General features: G+C 50.5%; 1 protein-coding gene across 1 annotated transcript in view; it reads right to left on the bottom strand.

Annotated features, from left to right (window-relative positions):
• The window catches only part of CLMN (calmin), a 123421-nt gene extending 108356 nt beyond the window's left edge, over positions 1–15065 (bottom strand). Inside the window, exon 1 of the mRNA XM_021666527.2 lies at positions 14979–15065. Within this exon, the coding sequence (XP_021522202.2) occupies positions 14979–15060 (82 nt within the window). The 5' untranslated portion in view covers positions 15061–15065. The remainder of the gene's footprint in view (positions 1–14978) is intronic.
• Between the last annotated feature and the right edge of the window lie 10120 nt (positions 15066–25185).

Below are 25185 nucleotides of genomic sequence, written 5' to 3' on the forward strand. Positions count from 1 at the left end.
GCAATTAGCACAGCCCCCAAAGCAGACATCAGTATTATTCTTCCCATTGCACAGATGAGGCCTTTGAAAAAGAGAGAGGTTAAATAACTTGCCCAAAATCATAAAGCTAGTAAGTGGCAGAGCCAGGATTCCCAACTAGCGATCTAGCTGCATGACACTGAGCGCTGTGTGAGCCACCTCTCAAAGCTCCGCCCCAGCCCTGTCCATTATTACCACCCACAGCGAGTAGGAGAAGATACTATAGTTGTGAACAAGAGGCCTCTCTAAAGAATAAGAGAGTTCTCACAAATTACAAATGTGACAGGTTAAGATATGGAATGTAAAATTGAGGGAATCTCCCAGAAAGCAGAACAAAAAGTAAAAGGGATTAAAAAATAGAAAAGATAAGAGAATTGGAGGATCAGCCCATGAGGACTGATATCCAAATAAGTGGAGTTCTAGAAGGTCAGAAAACCAAGGAGCAGAAGTCATAATGGACTGTTCAAGAAAATTTCCCAGAACTGAAGGATAGTTTCCAGATAGAAAGGTCTCGCTAAGGGCACAGCATGATGGATGAAAAGAGACCAGCACCGAGGCAGGTCACCTTGAAGTCTCAGGATGCTGGGGACAAACCAAGGCTCCTGTGAGCTTCCAGAGAGCATGAAGCAGGCTGCACACAGAGGGTCAGAGATGGCTTCACCCTTCTCAATAGCTACCTAGAAGCAGGCAGACAATGGAGCAAGGAACATTTCAATACGCTGAAAGAAAATCATTTCCAACCTAGAGTTTCATGCCCAGCTGATGTAGCCATCAAGAATTAGAGAGTATGTTCATTTTCCCATGTGCAGATTCTCAGAAAATCTACCATCCAGGAACTCTCTCTCAGGGAGGATGTGCTGCTGTATTCAAGGGATGAAGGTGTCAGAGGAAGGCAGGAAGCAGGAGATCTGACCCAGGAGAGAAGTGAGGAGGACCTCGGTGACAGTGACAGGCAGTCCAGGTGACAGCTGGGCCCAAGGTGCAGAGGGCAGCACAAGTTCAGACTGAAGCAGGTCAGAGCCCTGGCCTTGCTCAAGAAGAGAGAACTGGCCAGGTGTGGTGGCTCATGCTTGTAATCCCAGCACTTTGGGAAGCCGAGGTGGGTGGATTACTTGAGGTCAGGAGTTCAAGACCAGCCTGGCCTAATGGTGAAACCCCAGCTCTACTAAAAATACAAAAATATTAGCTGGGCGTGGTGGTGCACGCCTGTAATCCCAGCTACTTGGGAAGTGGAGGTGAGGCAGGGGAATCACTTGACCCAGGAGGCAAAGGTTGCAGTGAGCCGAGATCACACCACTGCACTCTAGCCTGGGTGACAGAGTGAGACTCCATCTAAAAAAAAAAAAGAAGAAGAAGAGAGAACTGAGACACTTTACCTGATGCACCCAAACAGCTTAAGGAGATATCTAGAACAGTAAGAGAGTTTCAGATGAATTAATAAGTACATACCCCACCACTAACAGCAACAGCAGGCAATTTTTAATTCCAAAGAAAACAAAAAGCAGACCAGGTAAGGAAGAGTGACCATCATTTACTACACAACTAAGCTCTGAAGAGCACTGACCTACTAGTGACAGTGTAAACCCCAATTACTGATCTTTCCAAAATTATGATGAAAACATATTGGGAAATTGAGAGAGGGGCAGATTTGAGGTTAAAGGAGGTAAAGAAGAGTCCTACATCTTCACCCTCTACCGGTTTCTAGTAAGAAACCAGGGCCTAGAACCAAGACAGCAAGATGAAGAAATACATGCATGTTATTTAGAGTCATGGAAGAAAATACTAAAATCATCAGCTTAAAAAAAAATACAAGCCATATCCTCCAGGGAAAAGGGGCCTGGATGTCATTGTTTTCCATACAAACCTTAAAGAAAAGGCAAGGGAATGGGGAAAACAGGCATTGCTGAAGGCACGTGACCTCACTGAATGTTCTAACCACCAGGAGAAGTTGCGGTTATCATTCCTCTCCACCAAAAAGACATGGTCGGGCTCACAGCTACCCACAGCTGGTCAATACTAAAAACAGGCTCAAACCCAGCTCTGCCAAACCCAGCATGCACACTCTCCCTTTGATTCCACATTCATCCATTCAACAGTGTAAACTGAGCACTCTCTAAGCCTGGGTCATAATGGTGGCCAGGGCATACTCCAGCGCCTGACCCAATAGGGTTTCTGTCTACCCGGGCAACCCACAGTAAACAAGCCATCACTAACAACAAATCCAAGCGTAGCAGTGCCTACCCCACACAGCCTCAGCCTATGACTCCAGCACTTCCTGCTGTCCCTCTTACTTTCCTCACCCACTCTGCAGCCCATCACTGACCTCATGGCATTGCAACATCTCTTTCCCCTACAGGTCAGCTGTCACATGCTACTTCATGGCCCCTGCCCATGGTACTCCTGGGAACTCAATACGGGCCATTGCCCGGGGCAACCTCCTGCTCTCGGAGCCCAAGGCCCTTGGTCTTGAATTGGGAGGTAACACGTTTGGTTTGTTTTAGATCAGCGTTAAGCTCAAAGGCCTGGCCAGCTTTCCAAGAGAGAGCTCCACACTTGTGTACGTGAAAGGAGAGTAAGTAGCCTTTGTAGACCAGCCTCCAGGAAGCCACTGGTGACTCTAGGGGACTACAGCAAGTCCCTGGAGACACCAGAGTGTGCTGTGAAACCTCACGTCCACTGCTCACTTGCTGAGAACAGGGCAAAGCCACTGAGCCCCTGTGCCCTTGAAGTCTGCATCTGTGAAGTAGGGACCCCAGAGGGTTACGTCAGCATTAAATGACATAATGGAGACGGCTCTGCTTTATCATCAGTCAACACCATAACACAATGTGGGGACCTGAGGGTGCTCCCACGGCTGCCTCTGCTGACTTCTGCCATCACTCAAGGTTATGAGAATTCCATCTCCTCAGTTTCTTCGGATGGGATCCTTATCCCCACTCTTTTGAGACCCACCCCGGAAGATTACCAGGGAGGAATCTTCAGTCAAGAAGTCATGCTTTGTTAGTTCAAGAAAGCTGGTGTATAAGTAACTCTAAACAGAGCCAGCTGGGTCACTGAACCGACTCTGATAAGGCTCAACAGCAAGGCTGGCTGATTTCTTGCCCAACACCCTTTAGCCAGGGTCCAGTTTTCTTTCTGGGATCCAAGTCAATTGCCCTCTCCAGCACCACCTGGTCCTTGATCAGTGCTGGACAGTCTCTCTCCATGTCCCCAGATTCAAATCCCATCTTACTACCCAGTCCCTGACTGACTTCATCCTCCCAGATTTACCTCTGATTCTTGATTCTACCACTTCTTAGCTCAATGGCTTGGAACTTGTGACAGTGTCACTCAGCCTTAGTTCTCGAGCTAATAATAATGCCCACCATCAGGGTCCTGCACTGCGGTCATCTCTCTGCAGCCTACCAACCCCCGCCCTGCACACACTCCCCATGATCACATCAGTACCCTAGAACCAATAAAGACAGTTCCTGAAGTAACTGATTTTTTTTTTTTTTTTGAGATGGAGTCTCGCTCTGTCGACAGGCTAGAGTACAGTGGTGTGATCTCGGCTCACTGCAACCTCCACCTCCTAGGTTCAAGCAATTCTCCTACCTCAGCCTCCCAAGTAGCTGGGACTACAAGTGTATGCCACCACAGCCAGCTAGTTTTTGTATTTTTAGTAGAGATGGGGTTTCACCACGTAGGCCAGGATGGTCTCGATCTCTGGACCTCATGATTCGCCCACCTTGGCCTCCCAATTGTTGGGATTACAGGCATGAGTCACAGCGCCTGGGCGACTTAATTGATTTTTATACAGTCTGTACTGTATATTATACATACTGCAACAACAACAATCCTGCAGACTGTCTTCTGTAACTCAGGCTGCAACTCCTCCAACACGGCCTGGCAAGGAAGAAGCTGTGCTCACGCATAGGGAACCTTTTCAGCCACACCGCCACGTATTTGGAATACTACTGGAATGTTTCGCTGCATTTCATCCTTGTTTTATAAAAATAAGTAGAAACAGAAAACAAAAAGGGAAGTGTGGTTATCCATGATCATTACTGGTTTGATAAACCTACATGGAGACATCAAGGGAACTGGCGCCACGAAGATTGGGGGGCTAACCCCATAGGGGGAGGCTAGGGAGGTCGGAAACACGGCATGACATCATTCAACAGCACTGAAACAGTGAGGCAGGATTAGGACTTTTTCCATTCTTTGCCAATTGAAGTCCCTTGTAATTCGCATATCTAGCCTGGGACTTTCAATATGTGATGTAATATTACCAAAAGCTGGAAACTGTCTACAACTTTTAGTTAAATTAATGATTGTAATTAAAACACCATATTTTAATGATGTTCTCTTGTTTTCTAAACAAACTGTGATATTTCATATCAAGTGGAAGGTTGTTTTCCCAACACAACCGGGACTCGGCTTGCTCTAGGGTAGCAGCATTTCCAGGGTTCATTCATCTCCACTCCAGAAGAACACAGGATTAGAACAGAGATGTTATTGCTGCCAGAACATGTTCAGTCCCAGAATCCACACAACAGGGTATGTAGCTAGAGGACACTACGATGCTACCCTCTTCACCCCGGGCCACAGGGCATAGATGAGATCACCACGGCATGACGCCACCGCCTTCTCCGGCCTCCTAGGTAAAGAGTCTGTTGGCTCATGCCGGCCTCTCCCTTCCTCTGAAGCCCACTCCTGCCCTTTGCCAGGAAGCCTCTGAGTTCTCCAGTCAGGTGGTGGCAGTCAGGTGGTGGCAGCCCGGTGACCGCAGCCCTGTGACCACAGCCCTAGTCTGTGCACTCTCAGCTAAAGCTTGCTGCCCCGCCCTGGTCTCCACCAAACTCACAGAGAAACCTACAGGGCAGTCCAGCTGTGCAAATATCTCCCCAGTGTGTCTCTTCTACGGAGGTGGAGAAGGCTTGATGGGCATTTTATATTCATTTGCATATGAGATTCTCATGGCTGCTGTGACAGATTACCACATGCTTAGTGGCTGAAAACAACACAAATATATTCTCTTCTAGTTCTGAAGGTCAGAAGTGTGTATGGGTGTTACCGGCTAAAACCAAGGTTAAGGTCAAGGCTGCGCTCCTTCTGGAGATTCTAAAGGGGAATCCGGGTCTCCCCTTTTCTGGCTTGTGGAGGCCTGATATGGTTTGAGTGTGTGTCCCCTCCAAATCTCATATTGAAATGTGGTCCCCAGTGTTGGAGGTGTGCCCTGCGCTGGCTCCCCTTCCCTTCCACCGTGACTGGAAGCTTCCTGAGGCTTCCCCAGAAGCAGATGCCGGCACCACACTTCCTGAATAGACTGCAGAACTATGAGCCAATTAAACTTCTTTTCTTCTAAATTACCCAGCCTCAGGTATTTCTTTAGAGCAATGCAAACACTGCCTAACACAGGCCCCTGCATTCCCTGCTCCTGACCCCATCCTGCAGCCCCACCACTCTCAACTCTGCTTCCATCATCACAGCTCCTCTCCCTCTCTCTCTCTGACCCTCCTGCTTCCTTCTTATAAGGAGGCTTGTGATTAGTTGGGTCCACTTGGATAATCCCAGATGATCTCCTTATCTCAAGATCCTTCGCTAAATCACATGTGCCAAGTCCCTTTTACCAAGGAAGAGAACATATTCACCAATTTTGGGGATTAGGATGTGGACATCTTCCAGGGGAGGCATTGTCTAGCCTACACCGGTTCTGAAGACCTGCTCCATGTTAGGGGCTGGAAGGACAAAGATGCATACGCTCTACTCAGGGGTTCACTTAGACCCCTGAGTGGACTCAGAAGGCATCTGTGGGGGCTCAGAGGGCTCAGAAGGTGGGCTCAGAGGGCTCAGAAGCCCCAGGGAGTCCAGACCCCAGGGCTGTGAGTTCTGCCCAGGAGGGCACAGACAGGGTCCAAGGATGTCCTGGGCACAGTCACAGCCATTCTCTGCAGAAGGGACTCTGTGGACAAAGGCATTGCAAGGGGGAAATGGGGTGGCCTGCGGGCAAAACCAGAAGACACCTGGGTGCAACTGTGGCCCAGTTCCTTCAAGGAAGGGCAGACAGTGCGGGGGGGCACAGCACCCAGCAGCGCTTCTTCCCAAGGGCAAGGAGGCCTCGTGGAGAGATGGACGGGGTGCGAGAAACGTCATCAGGCTGCAGGCCCGGAGCAGGACGGGGGTGCTAGAGGCAGGTAGACAGTGGTCCTGGCAACTAACAAGGAAGATGTGTACAAAGGAGGCAAGCGTGGAAAGGCCCAGATGGGCCAGGACTGACAGGACACGGGAGGCGAGGGAAGGGGCACGTGAGCAGTGCCATCTGACAGTTCAGGTTCCTCCACCACCAGACTGGCAGGTCACCTCCGAGCCCCCTCCCCACCCGCCGCCCCAGTTCTCAGCTAGAAGGGCTCAGAACACTGCTTTTAAGTATGTCATACCATAGAGAATTAAAAATAGTTTTTAAAAGGAGAGGGATATAAATATCACAAAGGCTCCTGGTTGCATGGAGCACCCCCCAGGAGAGGAAAGCAGGGGTGGGGCGTGCCTCCACCCTGGGGGCCCTGGGGCCTTTCCAGTTAGACCCGGAGGTCTGCAGTTCTGCAGGAGCTGAACGTAGTTCTGGTCTACACCAAAACGACCCAGGGGCTTCCTTAAATTCCCCACATCCTCCTTGGTTTTTCTGTGCCTTGAGGACAGTGGACCACAATCTCCAAAAAACAGTGGAACACAGGGGAGCCAAATAAAAAGAGGGACAGAAATAAAAGGTGAAGGTCAACCACATGGACCCCTCTGGAACGCACCATCCTGCATTTCCCGGCCCAACCCTGGCTTCCATCGTGTTGAGGAGCTTGCAGGGGCTCTCCCTGACCCCGCAGCCCCTCACCACACACTCCCCTACTCTGTGGGTCCATGGGGCAGATTTTTCTTTGTGCCTCACCCTCTGCCATGTTCTTCATCCCAGGGCTACAGGACATACAGGCGACCACTGTGACATAACAGCACACGTTCTCTAGCCTCCTGGGTAGACAGTCTGTGACTCAGGAAGGTCTCTTGCTTCCCATTGAGTTCCACTCTCCTGCCCTGTTAGGAAGCCTCCCCAGGGTTCTGCAGCCAGGTGGTGACAGCCCTGTGACCAGAGCCTGAGTCTGTACACTCTCAGCTCAGGCCTGCTGCCACCACCCCAGTCTCCACCAAACTCACAGAGAAACCTACAGGCAGGCCAGCTGTGCAAATACCCCCTAAAGGCTGGACTGGGCCTCCCTCCCCACCCCACGCTCCTGCAGCACCCACGGTGAGCACCCATAGTTCTTACACGCTGATCTAAACCTCACCATACCCCTGTCCCCAGCTCCAGAATTTCAGGAGGACTCAACAACTGTTATATGACCAAAGGACCAGGCTTCAAGTGGGTAAGTCCATGTCCGAAGCAGGCTCAAAATGTACCGCAGGCAGACAGGCAGCCCTTGGAAAAGAAGGCTGGGCTGCCACACATACAGCAAGCATCCCGGGCTGTCATCACCAGAAGCATCTTCTACTCGTCATGTGCCCTGGGTCTGGGTTTAGAAAATACAGTTCCCAACTTCCTACAAGAAGTCTTCCAGATCGCCGTATTCTGGACAGGAGCCTGACACTTGCTGACAAGGACACACATTTTCTACTCTGCAGGGAGGCTGGCTGGCCTCGCCCCACCAACCTGATTCCTGCCTCCCAGACTCCTATGTTCACAACTTGCTGTAGGAAAGAAGGGTGATCCCTTGTCCCACAGATGTTGGGGCTTTCTTCTGTACAGAATCAACTGTAGGACAACAGTGACAAGTGTGGGAGGCACGAGGCAGCGGTTCCAAGGCAACGCCTCAGTTCTGGGATGTGGGGCAACTTGATGGCCTTCATCCTGGGCTGCTGTTCCAAGGCAGAGCAGCTGACTTTAGCAAAAACATCACTGACAGAGACACACACACACATAGAGCTATATACTACAAACACACATACACACACCTTTCCTTTTGCTGAGAGCATTTGACTAACACTCTCCATTGTTCTGTCTTCCTCTTTTTCGACACTGGGCCGGGTGATACATTTTTTTGGTTTCTTTGCCTCAACTACTCAGCTGTGCCCATGTCCTGGAAAAGCAGCCATAGGCAATATGCAAATGCATGGGTGTGGCTATGTGCCAATAAAACTTTATTCACAAAAAAGAGGCAGCGGCTGGATTTGACCTGTGGGCCATAGTTTGCGAATCTCTACTCTGATAGAAAAAAAGCTGGGGCCGGGCACAGTGGCTTACGCCTGTAATCCCAGCACTTTGGGAGGCCGAGGTGGGCAGATCACGAGGTCAAGAGATCAAGACCATCCTGGCCAACATGGTGAAACCCTGTCTCTACTAAAAATACAAAAATTAGCTGGGAGTGGTGGCATGTGCCTGTAGTCCCAGCTACTCGGGAGGCTGAGGCAGGAGCATTGCTTGAACCCAGGAGGCGGAGGTTGCAGTGAGCCGAGATTGCGCCATTGCACGCCGGCCTGGTGACAGAGCAAGATTGTCTCAAAAAAAGAAAAAAGTAGGAAAAAAAGACAAATCAGTGAGGAAGAAAAAGTCCAAGATTTTTTGATGCTGCACTTGTGATTTCCAATGCTGCCTCTAATTCCTTCTGTGATTAATGCAATCTACCACTGTTTAAAAAAAAAGGCATGGGGAAAGGAAAAAAAATTTTATAAAAAGGTTTCTATGGAAACGAGAAGTTCACTTTTAATGGTTCAATCACCCAAAAGACAATTGCTTTATTTTTCTCTCTTCCCCTCAGACACAGGGCAGATGTGATCTACAGCTTGTGGGCAGACGGACTTTGTCCAGAGCCTCAGCTATTCCAGTGAAAAATTAAATGCCAGAGTGTTCCACAGGTCAGGGAGGGCAGTTCATGAAATCTGGGCCTCTCGGGCAAAAGGTTGCTTCCCCAGAGCCGTAGCTCTGGTGAGACACCCCGCCCCTCCCATGAGGCTGTAGGGTCAGCAGGCAGCTCAGGGCCGTTCTGATGCACAGGCCTAGCTGCTGACACGTGATTCTGTGGTGAAACCTCTCCCTAGATCTGCTGCCAACTGGACCCAGGGCTTCCCTCCCACTGCATCATTTGCAAGATGGGCTTCGGTTTCACCTGGCCCCTGAACACACTTGTTCCTTGGTACAAACGGGCATGGGTGGAGTCCAGAGCCCCTTGTTTGCCCCGATTGTGGGCCGGCCACTAAACCTCCCTAGGTACCTTCAACCTGTCCGCCAAGGACAAGTCAAGAGTGTACATCATTTACCATGTACACCCGTGTAGCGAAGCTTATGAAATGCAACATTTTCTACCCAGGACACTTGGTGGAAGTGAGTCTCCAGCAGTCAGTAGTGAAAAGAATCTAGGAAGCAGCCAGCTGTGCTTAGTAGAGCCCAGAGTCACACACCAGCCGTCCACGCATGCATGCCAGGGGCTGGAATGTAGACGGTGCTAGATGGGCACCTGCCAGGCCCACCACTCCTTGACCACCTTCCCAGGGGTAGACTTGAGCCTCAGATAATCCCAACCCTCTCATTTTGCAAATGAGGAAACTAAGGAACAGCAAAGGACAGAGATTTTTCAGAATCTCACAGTAAGTCACAACAAAGCCAGGACCCCGGCTCAGGCCTTTAGCCTTCGGGTCTTGGCTGTGGCTTCCCCAGCTGCACTGCACTCTACCTGGAAGAGCCCCTCGAGGAAAATCCGCACCATGAGATAGGGACGGAGCTGGCACTAGAACACGACCTTTTGCCTGTAATCAGGAGTGAACCCAAAGCCCGGGGCCTGACCCCAGCCACAACCAGAAAGAAACAGTCTACACGGTGATTCATCCCTTAGAACACAGCCACAGCCCCAGGGGTAGTGCCCCGGCAGGCAGTTCCTTGACATGAAACCTCTGCACTTGGTTTCCTTTGGATTTTTATGTAGAAATCTTCAGCGCACTTGCTGTGCCCTCTAAGAGCTGGGGGAGGTGGGAATGGGAAAGGTCCCTCCTCGGCTCTATCCCTTCTCTGGCTGCTGGCTGACGGTGACCACAGCGGCATCCCCGTCCCACTGCTGTGTGCTCCCCTGCTGTGTGAACCGAAGGGCTAGAGGTAGACAGGTAAAGAGGGGGAGATAAGGAACTGGAGGGTCAGGCTGTGGGTGCAGGAAGCAGTGGGGAGTTATGGGAGAGAAGGTTGGTGTGGCATCCTAAGCCAGGCCACAGGTGACCTTGAACAACAGGCCCCGGGGCTTGGACTTCATCCTATAAGCCAGTGCAACCCAGCCTTTTTCTCATGGTGACATAGGACCACAGTACTATTTGTCCTGGGGTGGACCAAAGAGCTGCCCCGGCCCCCACTCTGTGGCCCTTAGCTCACGGGTTGGGAAGCCCTGCTGCAGGTCACGAAACCTGCTGGTGGCTTTAATAACGTGCTCCAGTGGCTGGGTGGTGGGTGGAAAGCCGTAAAGAAGTCAGTCACCGCGGAGTCCGAGCTCGCAGGAGGAACACCGGTGCCTGGGCCTGAGGCAGCGGAACAAAAGGAGAAAGTGGGTCACATGGGCCAGGGCTGATCCTTCTGAAAACGCAGGCCCTGTAGTGCCTCTGAGCCTGCCTTGAAGCGCTTCCAGTAACTTCTCTCCCTTCTGCCCTGTGCAACCCAGAACCTACACAGTCAGGTTTCTGGCCTTCAAAGTCCAGGTCAAGAATGACAGCAACAAAGCCCCAAAGCACCAGAACGGCAGGGGACGGCCCAAGGCAGAACTGACCTCTGCACCGCTAGAATCAGAAAATTCAAGCTCCAGTCTGGCTGGGTGCCCATGACAGTTTCACAGTCCTGAAAGGCAGAGACTAGAACCAGCTTTCATCCCCAGTGTCTGCAAGATGCTACGGGCTAAACAGCGCGGAGAAGGGCTGTGGGTTCTTTCGGTGCTGGAGGCTTCCCACACGAACAGAGCCTTCTTTAAATCCTCGCCCGACACCCCTTTTTGTCCAATAGTACAGTGACCCCCAGAACTGGTGGAGCACTAAGCTGGACCCTGAGGCTCAGGCAAAGAGAGAGAGGGAGCAGCCAGAGCAGCTTGTCTTTGGAAGGACACCGGAGCCCTCGTAACCAACAGCCAGGCAGGGAACTAAGGCATAGACCTATTAACTTACCACCTCTAGCGTCGATTTGAGAAAATATGTCCCTGCCTTCCAACATGGCTCCAAGGAAGCGGGGACCACCTGGCAGAGGCTGCCAACACCTGCAGTTCCATCTTCTCCTCTCCAAAAAGGTCAACAGCTTGGACCACCCCCGTTTTCTTGCAAGGCTGTGAGGGTGGCACAGGCTGTCTGCCCAGAAGGACGTGTCCGTGCTCTTTCTAAGGGCTCCTCCCTGACGAAGGCCTTTATGAGCTATGCCTGTCAACATAGCATGAGAACCATATCTGCTCAAGAATCAGACGAATGAAGGTGAGTGGCAGGCCTCTTGGGAGGGGCCATCATTCTGCCCAGCTCACCCTGACCTCCAAAGACAGGTCTAGAAATCTTCATTCCAGTGTTTTTTTGGGGGGCAGAAGAAATCATACTGCATGGATTTCAGAATCCCATAGTTCAGGGCAAGAGATAAAAGCCTCAGATGAGCAAGTGAGCAGAGGCCAAGCTACCTCTAAGTCAACTTAAACACATAGACATATGGAAAGATAGAAAGATATAGCTCTATTACTAAACTATTCTTCCCTGAAATGCAGTATCCCAGAGGTCATAACCTCAGGGCTACCCCTCATTACTGACCCCAGGATTACCCCAACTCAGGGCCCCGAGAGAGTCGAAGCTTTCTGAAAAGAATCAGGAATGCCTGACCCTGACAGCAGCTGCTGCCTGCAGATGGAGGCCGGGAATCCTTCTCAAGCCCTATGATTACAGATCTGTAAAATCCCACTGCAGCCCCGCTTCCATCGCCACGACTGTGGCTACCTGTGCTATAAGCAGGCACTCAGTTTCAGCAGCAGCCCCTCTGCCTGGACTCCGCCTGCCTCCCTCAACTTAACTGCCACCCGCACTGAGTTCAGAAGAACAAGACCCCGCTGGTGGCCCCCAAAGCCGATCATGTAGGCACAGAGCAGCCAGCGGACATCCGACAGCCAGTTATGGCAGATGCTCTAAGCTCAGTGCAGAGCACCTTCTGGACTTTGCCCTTTGGCTGAGACTTCCTGAGTACCACAGAACCAAGGAGAGAAAATGCCTATTAAGCATTCAGTCAGGAAACTAACCAAGGGAAAAATCAAGAGAAGACAGATGCCGGCCCCCAACTCCACTCCCAGTCTCTTCTCAGCAATGCTAAGCAAAGCACAAAACCCGACACAGTAACTCTACAGTGCTAATGTCCCCCAAAACGGACAGCTTCATTCATTCATAACAGCCCCAAACTGCACACAACCCAAAGGTCCCTCGACAGGTGAAAGGATCATCAAACGGTGGTGCATCTATACCATGGAATAGTACTCAGCAAGAAAGGGAACTCCAGACACAGGTGACAGTACAGAGGAATCGCACCAGCACAATGCTGAAAAAAAAAAAGGCTGGAGTACATCCTGTAAGATTCAATTGAGTATCAGGTTCTAGTGGCAAAAGTAATTTCCAGTAATGAAGATCAAGTTAGTTCCCTTGGTTGTCAGGGGCTGTATTACTGGCTGGGAAGGAAGAGCTAGGGTACTGGACCATCTAGGGTACCGGAAATCTACATCTTGATCTGGGTGATTGTTACACAGATGTACCCATATATAAAGTTTTGTCGAACTTAAAAATATGTGCACATTTAAACATATACATATACATTTAAAAGTTTGTGTTTTTTTTTTTTTTTTTGAGATGGAGTTTCGCTCTTGTTACCCAGGCTGGAATGCAATGGCGCAATCTCGGCTCACTGCAACCTCTGCCTCCTGGGTTCAGGCAATTCTCCTGCCTCAGCCTCCCGAGTAGCTGGGATTACAGGCACACGCCACCATGCCCTGCTAATTTTTTGTATTTTTAGTAGAGATGGGGTTTCACCATGTTGACCAGGATTTGACCTTGTGATCCACCCGCCTCGGCCTCCCAAAGTGCTGGGATTACAGAAAAGTTTGTTTTTTAAATGGCAAAGCCTGTTGATGCTTACATTGCAACTGACATTTGCCTAAAAGTGAGGACAGTTCACTGGGAGCTGAGGGGGAGGAGCTTACTCTGTGAACTCCTACCCAACCTCCAGGACCCATCTCAAATTGTCCCTATTCTGTGAAGCCTTCTCCCACTGTTCTGGTTGTAACCTAATGCCCATATTGCCAGGCATCTCTTCACAACGTCAATCTTCTCTAAACCAGGAGCTAATCCTACAGGAATGCAGGAACTTGTTGCACCAAGCATTGGTTAGTATGTGCTTATTAAACACCCAAAGATTGCCTAAGAACAGATACATACACACACACACACCCTGACAGTCCAAACAAAATGGCATCTCAGCAGAAGACACTAATGCCCACCCCCAAATAGGATGTCAGTTTTTCTAAGGCAACAGCATCCAGGCACTTGGCTTATTATCAAAAGAGACACTTTCAACATCCCCAGCCCAAGCCTCCTCCTTTAATCACAGCCAGAAGAGATCAGAGGAGCCCAGAGCAAACTCAGTTTCCAGTGTCCACCCCAGGAGGTTACCAACTCCTTTTGAGGTCACCTCTGCCAGCACTGCCAAGCTGGGGGCGGGCCAGATCCACCTGGGCTCCCAGGAAACATTCTATCAGTTGTAATGTTTAAACCTGACTGCTCGGCCATCCCCCAGCGGCTGGGGCTCCCTGCCCTCTAACAGTAGTCACCGCCCTTGCTGGGGGAGGGCACCAACAGCCCCATCACCTCTCTGCCCAGGCCTCCCAGCTGGCTCCCAGCCACTCCTAACCTTGAACTCTCTAGAAACCCACGCCTGCAGGGGAAGCGGCTACAGAAACTTCACCTGCACAGGTCAAGGTGGGTGAAGAAGGGCCGGAAGTGGTGTTCCATCCAGTTCTGCAAAGCCCACGTATAAAAAAATAAAAATAATAATAATAAAAAAGAAGCTGGAAATACACTTCCACGAAGAACAGCTCTCTTTTGGGTGGGTAGGTTGTGGGGAAAAATTATGGGTGACTCTTTTCCTTTAAATATTTTTTGTGCTTTCTAAGTTTCCACATTGAATAAATTCTTTTGAAAGAGAATCACGTGTGGCACCGCCACCCTCAACCGCTCTACACCACGGGAGCTTCTCTTTCACCTCTTCTCAGCTACCTCCCAGGTAGACGCCTTGGTCCCCATGTCCTGTGCCCAGGCAGGGTCCGAGTGGTGGTGGGCTGGACTCTCGCCCTCTCCCTAGTTGGAGTCCTGATCGTGCAGGGGAGGGGCAGCTCCCTGAGCAAAGGTGGCCACTGGAGATGGGTGCTTGCCTGACCCCACCGATCCGATCCTCACCCCTGGCCCCCTTCTCCCCAGCTCACCCCCTGAAGCGCCGCCCACCATTCAATTCCCCTTGCTTCGAAGGTACTTAGAAGTGCGCGAACTCTCACATTCTCTCTCTCTCTCACACACACACACACACACACACACACGGAATCGCACTGTCTCCTCCCCTCCCTGACCTGGGCCGCCGCCCCCAAGAGCCCACACACAAACTTCTCCAAACTCGCAGCAGTGGCTGGAGGGAGTGGTGACGTCCCCCTAATGAAAATGTGAGCCCTGTCCCCCCAACACACACACGTGTGGCGCCCCACCCCCTGGGCAATTGTAAATCTGGCCGGGGCTGGACGCCCTGGGGCTTGGGGGCGGGTGTCCAACTCCAGCCCCCTACCCCAGGGCAAATGACAGGAACCGTGAGCTGCCGGCGAGCGGGGGCGGCGCGGGGGAGTTGCCAAGTGTCGGAGCGGCGCCCCGGGCTTCGCGAGCGGCCGGCCGGGCGATCCCAGGGCGAGCCGGGGCTACGTTACCTTGCAGGTTCTGCACTCGGATGTCGCTGATCTGCCCGATGAGCTCCTCGCGTTGGAACCAGTCCCACTCGTGCGCAGCCATGAAGCGCGGGCGGGAGGGCCCGGGCCAGGGCGGCGCGGGCGGCGGGCGCGGAGAGCCTGGCGGGCGGGCGCACGAGCGGCACGCACCCGGCGAGGGCGCCGCGGAGCTGGAGCGGCGGCGGGCGCGGGCAGGGCGCGGGAGGGGCGGGCGGCGCTGTCGGGGCCGCCCCCGCCGCGGGCGGGCAGCGAGAGGGCGCGGGGCGGCGGGTGCGGGGCGCTGGGCTTGCGCTCACTCCCCCGTGCGGGGGCGGGGACCCCGGGAGGCGGGAGGCGGGGGGCGAGGGGCGGGGCGGGGCGGGGCGGGAGGCTGGGTCAGGCCGGTTTCTTTTTTTTTCTTTCCGGGGTGTTTGTTGGTTGGATTGTTTGGTTCCAAACCTGCAGTGATGAGACGCGGGTCCCGGCCCCCAGATTGTGATGTCTCAATCAATTGCCGGGTGACGCAACTGGGGGTGCGCCCGCGGGTCCCAGTACCTGCTCCAGGAGGCTGCGCGCAGCGCTTCCCTCCCGTCCGGGATAAGACGCACCCTCCTCCGGTCCCTCGTCCTCTTCCCATTCTGGAGAGGCAGCCCCCACTTGGAGGGACCGGGACCCGAGCCCTTTCCATCCCCGAATCCTGGGAGCCCTGCGTGAGGAGCGTCGAGGGCCTGGGTCGAGGGGCAAACTAGTGTGGAGATTAAGTTGTGGGAGCTCCAAAGTAGGGGGCAGCGGGAGAAGAGCCTCTTCCGTTGATTTAAATTCTAAGAGCCTTTTCCGGTCCCGAGATGTGACCCCAGTTTCTAAGAAGGAGCGAGAAGCAGGCCACTCCTAGGAGCTGGGGTACGCAGTGGGGTCTCCGGCCACGGAGTCTCCAAGTGACCCTCTCTGGGGTCACTTGAAATGACTGAAAGTGCCAGGACAGAACTTCCTGTGGAAATTACTGAAAATGCCAGGCCAGGCCTTCCGGTCCCCTCCCCACCACCTCCACTGTTGAACTCTAGAGAATTCCTGGATCTTATCTTGTTTGGGGCCCACCATGCGTTTTACACTGCGTAAAAGTGAGATTCCACAGTTACCAAATTTGCCCAAGGCTGAAGAATGACCTAGGAGCAGGAAGTCCTAGCCCCTGCTCCCAGCTCAGTGCTTAGTCCCCTTCTGTAGCAACTAAAAATGGCTTTAAATATGCAGTAAAAGAGAGGGGGAAAAAATGGACAGGGCTCACTGGGCGTTTACACACAGGGCCTGTGTGCATCTTTGCTCTGTTCACAGCAGTGAATCCTGGAAACCCGGCCACTCACTAATTACCCAGTAGCTTTGGAGGTCCCCTTGAAGGACAGGCCTATGCCCTTGAGGCAGGCCCTGAAGGAGGGTGAATCTACCCTCAAGTCATCCATGGGGGCGGGGCTGCAGTAGCCATTAAACAAGGAAAGGAGATCTCTAAAGTGCACTCCAGAAAGGAGAAAGTCAGTTTGGGTTACGGAACCGGGAATGGGGGTGGAGGGCAGCAGAAGTCTCTAAAGACTGACCTTGGAGCTGAGCCCTGAAGGAGGAGAGGAACCCCCACTGGGACAGCAGTTTGGGTGGGGGTGGGGGGAGGGGGAATCAGTGGAGACAGAAGTGGAGGCCCCCTCAGGGGCTGCAGGGTTCCAGGGCTTGAGGCAAGAACTTCCTCCTGCCGCCTTGATTCTCAATCTTGTGGTCATTTCACACTGCAGGGAGCAGGATCCCTTTCTGTGTCCCGCCCGTGGAGCCAGGGTGATAGTAGCAGCCAAGCTAATTTTGCCCCATCTGCTAGCCATCTCCCTGTTTTTACACTTCAATTTATTTTCCATGGTTGCTGTGGGGTGAAGTTGTGCTGAAAACCATTTTCTTTACAAAACAGAGAGCTAAGAGAATCAGCCTTCTTCTCCATCCTGAGACAGGTTGCAGGGAATCTGGCTTTAAGCAATGGGCCATGTGGATACTAGCTGCAGGGATGGGCCATTTTTCATAGTGTAAAGATGACTGGTCTGGGGAATGGACAGCCACATCATTTGGGGAACATTACCCAGGCAGCAACAGTTCCCTAGCAGGGAGGGACTATGATCACCATCAATTGAGCACCAACTGTATACCAGATGTTGGACGACTCTCAGCCGAAATTACTTCTTTGCTTTGCGTTAAGATGGAAAGAATTTTAGGTGTTTTTCAAAAAGGAATAGAAGCCAGTACTGAGCATGAAACTGGCCTCTAGAAGGTACTTGAATATTCATTGAACTCATGTGTCAATATCACCCCTGTCCCCTTCAGTGTCTCTGGCTCCTCAGTGGAGCACACAAGGTCATCTGTGATTATTGATTCCTGCCCCTCAATCCTGGCTCTACACTTTTTGTCCCAGCAGTACTGAGCTGCTGCAGGTCCTGGCCATATCCAGTCACTTCCAGACCTTTGCTCAATTGTCCCCTTTGAAATGCCCTTCCTCTGTTCCCTGCACTTCGCCTCTACCTAGCTTACTCCTGCTTAATCATGTGCACCTCTGAGAGCCTTCTCCAACACCCATAGGCCCAGCTGGGTGCCTGTCTTATACAATTCCTATAATATTAGGTACAATCACATAATATTCAATGAATGCTGCAATTCTGCTTTCCCATTGCATGGTACCATAATTATGTTTACTTGACGGTTTTCCTCAATAAATTTTGAAGTACTTGAAAACAAGGGCTGTTCTGTGTCTGGCACAGAGAGAAGTCTCAACATTAAATGGATGGATGGATAAATGATTCTCACTATAGGCCTAAGCCCAGAAAGCAGAGGACCAAAGTGAAAAAAACAGTTGACCTTCCTGTCCCAGGCTCCAGTACACTTCTGGAAAGGTGGTGTTTTAAAAGTTTGCATATGTACAGCAGACAAAGTGCATGCTTTTGGGAAGCAGGCAAATACCAGTCTGTGATACGTCCCTTCCTCTGGGTATGCCCAGCCTCCTGGGTCTGGAGCTGGCTGGGAGAGAAGGGTGTGTGACTTTCAGAAAGAATTAGGTATTTGGCATCTTGCGGGAATCAACAGTACTCTTTTTATTTTGCACTTTTTGGGGGGAAGGAGAAGTATTCTGCCCGAAGACTTGGCTTCCTGGGAGTTTCCAGAAACTGAGTTTATAGAAGTTGCCCAATTCTGCTAGAATCCTTGTCATTGTTTAAAACTGATTTCTGCTGAGGGAAAGGACTTGGAGTCAGAGAATTGTAGAGAATCCCCGAAATGAACCTTAGAGATCACTAAATCTAACATCTCTTCCCGTGTACAGGCTTCTAAAACATAGTCCAGACAGGCCCAGATTCCCTGCGCCATCCTATGATGGATGGCCCAATGGTCTTCCTGCCTCTCCTTATGCGAACTGACGAATTCTGGCAGGAAACCCAGGCGGAGGTTTTCATCTCCTTATCCCAGACCCACTCTGGGGAAGAATGGGACAATGAAGATAACCCCAGCATATCCTCCCAGCCATTTCCAGGAAAGGAGTGTGCTGGGGGCTTTAGCAAGTAGGATGCTGCCTTCTCTGGTCCCGCCTCAAGCCCTCACATGAGTACAGCCCTTTAGGGTTTGGGCGGCCCTTCCTTAACCAGTGTTCGTCTGGTCTTTGCAGTGACTTCATGAGGCCAAGGAAGCAGGGATAAGTTTTAGATGGGGCTTAAAGCTACCCGGTAACCCGCCCAAGATCACAGAGCAAGACAAAAACCAGACTCTGTCCTATAGCTCTAACCGCCTACCCTCATCTCTTCCAAATACGACTGCATAACGGCTTATACTATGGGCCAGACCAACGCTTAGCAATTGGTATTAGTCATATGTTTATGTCATATTTTTTGAAAAGTCTTAACTCCATTAAATCAGAGTGCTCACCAGCATATAAAAACCTTTAGAAATTTCAAATTAAGTCCAATGAAGTGATTATTTTGGATCCTAGCTAGATTGACCAATGATTATCCTTCAAACAGGGCCAAAAACATCTTGTGGGCAGGGGGCTTGCATTATGATGTCACCAGTCTGCACTGTATCATAAAGACCCCCTGGAATTATTGGTCACCCAGGGTCTGGCCCTGTGCTAGCACCTAACCATGAACAAGACCCAGAATCCACCTGTTTGAGGAGGGTTTCCAGCTCTCTACAGTATAGCCTGGCTCTGCAGTTTAGACCTTGTCGAAAAGGCATCCAGGAGCCTTCAGAGGACTTAAACAGGGATCAGACTGTCCCTTTAGTTGTGGTGTGGAGAGGTGATCAGAGGAGTGAGGCAGGCTGTCAGGCGGCCCAGCTGGCCTCAGTGATACAGGTGTCAGGCTATGGCGGCCTTCACCGGCATGGAGGTCACGGAGATGGATTCTCCAGCTGTTCAGGCAGTGGAGTCAGCAGTACCTGGTGGCTGGCTAAGGAATTTGGCAACACCCTGTCCATACACTTTTGCTTCTAGGACTGCTGTATGTCCATTACACCTAGTACACTGCAAACTCCTCAAGAATGCCTTGCAATCAGAGTGGTCTCATTCATCTGTGCATCACCAGAGCCCAATACCGTGCTGAGCACATAGTAGGAGCTCAATAAATGTTAGTTGCAGCATGAATAAACAAATTATATTTAAACTCCACCAAGCAGTAACACCTAATACTCATTGAGTACCAAGCTCCTCAAGAGAGTCAGGGTCTCATCTGTCTCATCTGTGCCTAGGGGATGCTGGGTGTCAGCCTGTCCGCTGAGGTTTTTCCTACTCAACTTTTCTCACCCATTGCCACCTTCCTCCAGGAATCCTGTGGGGGATGATGCCAAGGATGGTAGCAGAGAGATGCTGAGACATAGAAAGAATCCAGGCTCAGGCAAAAGGATGGTGGCTGTGGTGCTGTAGGCAGCAGACAGGAGTGGCTACTCACGAGCTATGTGACTGTGCGCAAGCTCCTGATTTCTTTTGGCCTCTGTGCTCTCATCTGTAAAATGGGGCCCAGTGTCCCTACCTGGAAGGATTGTGTGAGATCAGAGATGCGCATCTAGAGAAGAGAGGCTTCAGTAAGCCTCTTCAGTAAGATTCAGATCGTTCCCAAGGCACAGAGTGAACAACATTCAGAAGAAAAACTTCCCCTGAACTTGGGAGATTACCTATAAGTAAAAGATTAATATATTCTCTGAGACTTTATTAACTTTTTTGGTGTGATAGGTGTTGGTGGGTGGTTAAAAAAATCCTGCTTCCCTATGTAGATGGCACCGGATGCCCCAATTTCCACAAATAAAATCCTTCATTTCTCCCAGGTTTGAACAGTCAAAGGCTGCTTCCCTAGAGCCAGCTCTGTTAATTTTTTTTTTTTTTGTAGACATTAGAACACTATTTAAAGCATGTACATCTCCCAGTGAAGCAAATGATAAACTTTCCCACCTGCGAAGTGTGAGATATTGGCAGTGTAAAGATGTGAAGAGAGAGAGGATACTATGGAGGGAAAGAAAACGCTGTATATGAGGCATTTGCAACAGCATTGCAGATTGTGTGTGTGTGTGTGTGTGTGTGTGTGTGTGTGTGTGTAACATTTGGAATCAAAAGCAAACTTTGTTGCTGATGGTCCCAGGAAGCTCACACCTGTAATCCCAGCACTTTGGGAGGCCGAGGAGGGCAGATCACACGAAGTCAGGAGTTCAAGACCAGCCTGGCTAACATGACGAAATCCCGTCTCTACTAAAAATACTAAAATTAGCCAGGCATGGTGGTGGGCACCTGTAATCCCAGCTACTCAGGAGGCTGAAGCAGGATAATTGCTTGAGCCCGGGAAGCAGAGGTCTCAGTGAGCCAAAATCGCACCACTGCACTCCACCCTGGGTGACAGAGCAAGACTCTGTCTCAAATGAATAAATGAATAAATAACAAAAATAAAAACTAAAGTGTGGAGCAAATAAAATCCTTGAGCCAGCCCTTTGAGCTGACATTCCTTGCATGGACAACTCAATTACAACAAATTTCTTGTGCATCTATTAACTCACCATGCAGCTGACATTGACCAAGAACTCACTATTTCCCAAAGATTAGGTCAAGTGCTTTGTATGTATTATCTCATTTAATCCTTTCAATAACTCTTCCAATGAGATACTGTTATCATCCTGATTTTATTGATGAGGAAACTAAGGACAAAAGAGTTCAGTAATGTCTCCACGGTCACACAAGTCATTAGGTTAGCCAAGAAGGAACTGGTGTTCAGATGTGGTACAGAAACCAAGTCTGATCTTTCTGCTCTGCAGCAGCAGCCTTCGAGTAGAATAGTTGAAGTTAAGAGATTCACTAAGAAACACTTGCAGCCAATTGTTGGTCTTAGGTAAACAAGCTCACAAGGGGCAAGTTTTCCCTATTAGGCCGACAACAAAAAGTATCTCCATTGCCCTCCACAGAAAGGTTTCTTCTGTGTGTGTGAAATGCTGGGAGCATTTCCACCTCTGACCCCTGAGCATCCCAAACAATGTGGTTGTGCTGGAAAAGTATGTATGTTTCCTGCTGTTCAAATTGATTTCAACCAGCAGATTCCAAAACAAAGCAAAAAAAAAAAAAAAAAAAAAAAAAAGCCTTTATCCAAGCCAGCAAAAAGTCCTGTCTGAATCCATCCTTGGTACCCAGTGTCCAGAGAGGACCTCCACCAACCCTTCCCTTCTCACAGGGGCATGAAGCAGGAGAATCTCATTTCTCCTCCCTTGAAACTGGGCTGTGATGCAAGACAGGTGAGCCCCATAATTGGGGCTTAGCTCGGGAGGGTCCTTGGCTTCATCTAGCAAAGAATTCAAGGGTGAGCAGGTGATGTTAAACATCAACTTTTATTGAAGCAGGAGTGTACAGCAGCAGCAGAGGCTTGGCTCCCTGCAGAGCAGGGCTACCCGGGCAGTGTACCCAGAACAGTAGCTCAGAGGCAGTTTGCTTTTAATTATATTGCACATTAAGGGGCAGTTTATGCAGACATTTCTAGGAAAAGGGTGGTAACCTCTGGTTGTTGGGTGATTGCCATGGAAGGGGGTGGTAACCTTCAGGTGTTGCCATAGCAATGGTAAACTCACCGGGCACCCTGTGGGGTGTCTTATAGGGAGGTCCTTCTGTCCTGACCTGTTTCAGCTAGTCCTCAGCGTGATCTGGCATCTGAGCCCCACCTTCAGAGTCCAGTCCTGCCTCCTACCTCAGCTGGACTTAAGGACTTGCTTGACTAAGAGAATGTAGTGGATGCAATATTTAGGGGCCCCTGAGGCTGGGTCATAAGAAGCCTTGTAGCATTTGTCCTAGCCTCTTAGAACACTCACTCTGGTCACAGGCTTCTTCCTTTTTTTTTTTGAGACAGTGTTTCTCTCTTTCGCCCAGACCGGAGTGCAGTGGTGCAATCTTGGCTCACTGCAACCTTCACCTTCTGGTTTCAGGCAATTCTCCTGCTTCGGCCTCCCAAGTAGCTGGAATTACATGTGTGAGCCACTGCCCTCAGCCCGGCTTCTTCCATTTAATAAATCTGAGAGTGCCATGCTATGAGGAAGCCCAACCAGTCACATACGGGGTGACATAGGTCCCACCAGCCCCCAGCTGCTCCAGCCACCTCAGCCCAGGAGCCAAGCAGGTGAGTGAAGAGCCGCCTCAGACAAGAGTCCATCTTCAGCCCAGCTGAGCTTTTGGCCCGGCTACAGCCCCAGCTATCACCTGACTGCAACAGCATGAGAGAGCCCACACAAGAATTTCCAAGCAGAATTCAGTCAACCCCCAAAATCCTTGGAGAAAATCCGTTGCTTAGTTGTTACGCAGCACTAGCTAACCAGAGCACAATTCTCTCCTCTCCATCTCCCCCGCGTCCTGGCCCAGGTCACAGTCCTCTCCCCCTTAGATTCCCTCCATCGCCACCTGCCTGTTTCCTTGCCTGTCATGGTGGTCTCCAACCTCACTCCCAGGGTGATCTTCAAATGTCATTGGAGCATGTCACTCCCTGGCCTCCCCCTGCACGTCTCATGAGAATCAGCCTCCTTGCCATGTTCACAGGGCTGAAGAAAGCTTGACCCCTCCTCTTATTAGTTCCTCCTCCTCTTTCAAGCCACCTGTTTCTTTCAGTTCCTCAAAAGAGCTGCTTTATGTGCAAACCCTATGGTTCACTGGGGGGCTGCACTCACCAGAAGTGTGCAAGTATCGGCCAGGCATGGTGGCTCACTCCTGTTAGTCCCAGCACTTTGGGAGGCTGAGGTGGGTGGATCATTTGAGGTCAAGAGTTCAAGACCAGCCTGGCTAACATGGTGAAACCTCGTCTCTACTAAAAATACAAAAATTAGCCAGGCATGGTGGTGTAGGCCTGTAATCCCAGCTACTCGGGAGGCTGAGGCAGGAGGATCGCTCGAACCTGGGAGGTGGAGGTTGCAGTGAGCCAAGATCGCACCGCTGCACTCTAGCCTGGGCTACAGAGCAAGACTCTGTCTCAAAAAAAGAAAAAAAAAAAGAAGTACACAAATATATTCCTTGAAAGATGTGTTCAGGAGTATTCATGGCAGTGTTATTCTCCGTAGCCAGCACAGCCCAAAGATCCCTCGAGAGGAGGATGGGTAAATCATGGAATACAATTCGTCAAGGAGAAGGAGAGAATGACACGCATGAGTCTCATAACCCTAACACGAGGTGAAAGCAGCCAGTTACAAAACAGTGCACGCTGCAGAGCCCTGCTGAAAAAATGCTCAAAAACAGACAGTCTGTGATGAGAGAAGTCAGGATAGTGGTTAGCCTTGGAGGGAGGTGGGGAATGGGAAGGAGGTAAGGAGGGCCGCTGCGGTGCCCGTCACGCTTTGCTTCTTATGTGGATCTGGTTACACAAGTGTGTTATTCTCTAGAAGACAGTTCACCAGTTGTACATTTTCTGGCTGGATGTTCAATAAAATGTTAAAGGAAAATAAAAGTAATGTCTTTTATTAAATAAAAGTAAAAATAAAAGTCCCGTCTCCTTCCAAATGACTTTCCTACACACTTCTTCCAAATTCCTCCACCTGGAATTTACTGCTTTCTCTTAGTCTTCTTCTGGTTTTTCAGATCTAGCTCAGATCTCCCCTCCTTGGGGAACCCTTCCTCTGCCACATCAGACAGCCTTGGCTGTGGGACAAAGCACAGTGGCTCAAAGCAGTCTCATTCATTAGCTCATATTCTGGTGGTTGGCAATTCGGGCTGCTGGGGAGGAAGATGTGGACCAGTTCTGAGGAAGCAAGGCATGAAGAAAGAGAATCCTGGTTCAGTGTCCATCTGGAAAGCTTCACTCATGCTGATCTGATTTAGTGCATAGATTGTGCTTTATAAATGCATAAACAAAGATTTGATAAGATGTGTTCTATAATCCCAGCTGAACATACATGGCAGTTACTGTGCTGATAGCTGGGGACAGAGGGATGAATAAGATTAACGCAGGAGGTGGGTATGGCTTCATTTGTTCATTTTTTTATTCCTTTATTTGTTCATTCATTTCACTAACCAACTTTAATGGAGGGCCTGCCAAGTGCCAGGCAGCATTTCCAAGCCCTGGCATCCAGTGATGAGCAAGACAGACGAGATATCTGCCTCCACGGAGCTGCACCTTAGGAAGTCCAGCAATGAAGGAGGCAGAAAATAAACAGAGGAAAAGACACACGATGCCAGCCTGTGAGAAGTGCTAACACAACAGACACAAGTGCGTCCACAGGGGCCGAGGTGTGTGCAGGTATATGGAGTCCAATTCTGCTGGGGCAGACGGCAGGAAAACTTCCTAAAAATAAGTACCGACTTTTTAATAGAAGCTATGTCAGGGGATTAATGTGGTTTTTTTTTTCTTTTATTTCTTTATTTTTTTTTCAGACAGAGTTCCGCTTTTGTTGCCCAGGCTGGAGTGCAATGGCGCAATCTACGCTCATGGCAACCTTCGCCTCCTGGGTTCAAGTGATTCTCCTGCCTCAGCCACCCGAGTAACTGGGATTACAGGCATGAGCCACCATACCTGGCTAATTTTGTATTTTTAGTAGAGATGGGGTTTCGCCATGTTGGTCAGGCTGGTCTCAAACTCCTGACCTCAGGTGGTCCGTCCGTCTCAGCCTCACACAGTGCTGGGATTATAGCACCTGGCCCAATGTGTGTTTTTTTCAGATGGAGCCCCAGTCTGGAGTTTACCATAAAGTAAACATCATTTTCCTA

Source organism: Aotus nancymaae, unplaced genomic scaffold (assembly GCF_030222135.1).
Source record: "Aotus nancymaae isolate 86718 unplaced genomic scaffold, 86718_ANA_hifiasm-v0.15.2.pri h1tg000011l, whole genome shotgun sequence".
Taxonomy (NCBI): Eukaryota; Metazoa; Chordata; class Mammalia; order Primates; family Aotidae; genus Aotus; species Aotus nancymaae.